The sequence below is a fragment of the Sinocyclocheilus grahami genome, unplaced genomic scaffold (assembly GCF_001515645.1).
Source record: "Sinocyclocheilus grahami isolate Dianchi unplaced genomic scaffold, SAMN03320097.WGS_v1.1 scaffold1564.1, whole genome shotgun sequence".
NCBI classification, from domain to species: domain Eukaryota; kingdom Metazoa; phylum Chordata; class Actinopteri; order Cypriniformes; family Cyprinidae; genus Sinocyclocheilus; species Sinocyclocheilus grahami.
Genome location: NW_015506743.1, coordinates 118,794 through 120,541, shown reverse-complemented (window position 1 = coordinate 120,541; position 1,748 = coordinate 118,794). Strand labels below are relative to the sequence as shown.

General features: G+C 47.1%; 1 protein-coding gene across 1 annotated transcript in view; it reads left to right on the top strand.

Annotated features, from left to right (window-relative positions):
• LOC107571199 (unconventional myosin-IXa-like) overlaps positions 1-1,748 on the top strand; it is a 94,731-nt gene that overhangs the window by 45,980 nt on the left and 47,003 nt on the right. Inside the window, 1 exon segment of the mRNA XM_016257499.1 lies at positions 1,211-1,390. Within this exon segment, the coding sequence (XP_016112985.1) occupies positions 1,211-1,390 (180 nt within the window).

Sequence of the window (1,748 nt, the reverse complement as noted above, 5' to 3'; positions counted from 1 at the left end):
CTCACTCACTCACTCTCACTCACTCACTCACACACTCACTCACTCACTCTCTCACACACTCACTCACTCACTCACTCACTCACTCACTCTCACACTCACTCACTCACTCTCACACACACACACACACACACACACACTCACTCACTCACGCACTCACGCACTCACGCACTCACTCACTCACTCTCACACTCACTCACTCACACACTCACTCACTCTCACACACACACACTCACTCACTCTCTCACACACACACACACACTCACTCTCTCTCTCACACACACACACACACTCACTCTCTCTCTCACACACACACACACACTCACTCTCTCTCTCACACACACACACACACTCACTCTCTCTCTCACACACACACACACACTCACTCTCTCTCTCACACACACACACACACTCACTCTCTCTCTCACACACACACACACACTCACTCTCTCTCTCACACACACACACACACTCACTCTCTCTCTCACACACACACACACACTCACTCTCTCTCTCACACACACACACACACTCACTCTCTCTCTCACACACACACACACACTCACTCTCTCTCTCACACACACACACACACTCACTCTCTCTCTCACACACACACACACACTCACTCTCTCTCTCACACACACACACACACTCACTCTCTCTCTCACACACACACACACACTCACTCTCTCTCTCACACACACACACACACTCACTCTCTCTCTCACACACACACACACTCACACACTCTCTCACACACACACTCTCTCTCACTCACTCACACACACAGGTTTTTAATTACTCCTGTGATGGCATGCTACAGGTTTGTGTGACACGGGAAATGACGACTTGGAAATTCAGGGACGTTTCAGTGTGTGAGACCACAGTTTCCCCTAAACAAGCCTGAGACACACACTTTCCCCTGCAGAAACACAATCTCACTGTGATATCTGCGTTTCATACAGTGCTTTCAGTTATTGAAGCAGCAAACACGTCCTCTGCTTTGTCCTTGTTTTATCTTTATTTCTCATTGAACGTTGGGTCTGTTCTTCGGTTGTTCACGCTTAACTCTGTAGATGCTGGTGATTTCAGGCAGACATCACTCTCGTTTTCCTCACAAAATGTAAAAATCTAGTTTGAGCTGGTTTCCTGATTTAGTTACATTGACTGGCTATGAGTGAGTATGTGTGTGTTTGTGTGATGAGGATCTGAGACTGTAAACACACACACACACACACGTGTGATGGCGGTGATTGACAGGTGTGTGTCTGCACAGGCGGGGACGGTGAGGGACTCGATGGCCAAATCTCTGTATGGCGCTCTGTTCGACTGGATCGTCTTCCGCACAAACCACGCACTGCTCTACAACAAAGACCTGGAGGATTCAGACAAGGTACAAACACACACACATAAAGACTCAAACACACACAAACTCACAAAAACACACACAAACTCACAAACTCATTCAAACTTACAAAAGCTCACACAAAAACTTACACAAACTCACACAAACTCACACAAACACACAAATAAAAACTCACAAAACACACAAACTCAAAAAAACTCACAAATACACAAAAACCCTCACAAACACACAAACTCACAAAACACAAACACACACATGCATACGCGCACTCACACACGCACTCACACACGCACTCACACACACGCACTCACTCACACACGCATTCACACACGCACTCACACACACGCACTCACACACGCACTCACACACTCACACACACACTCAC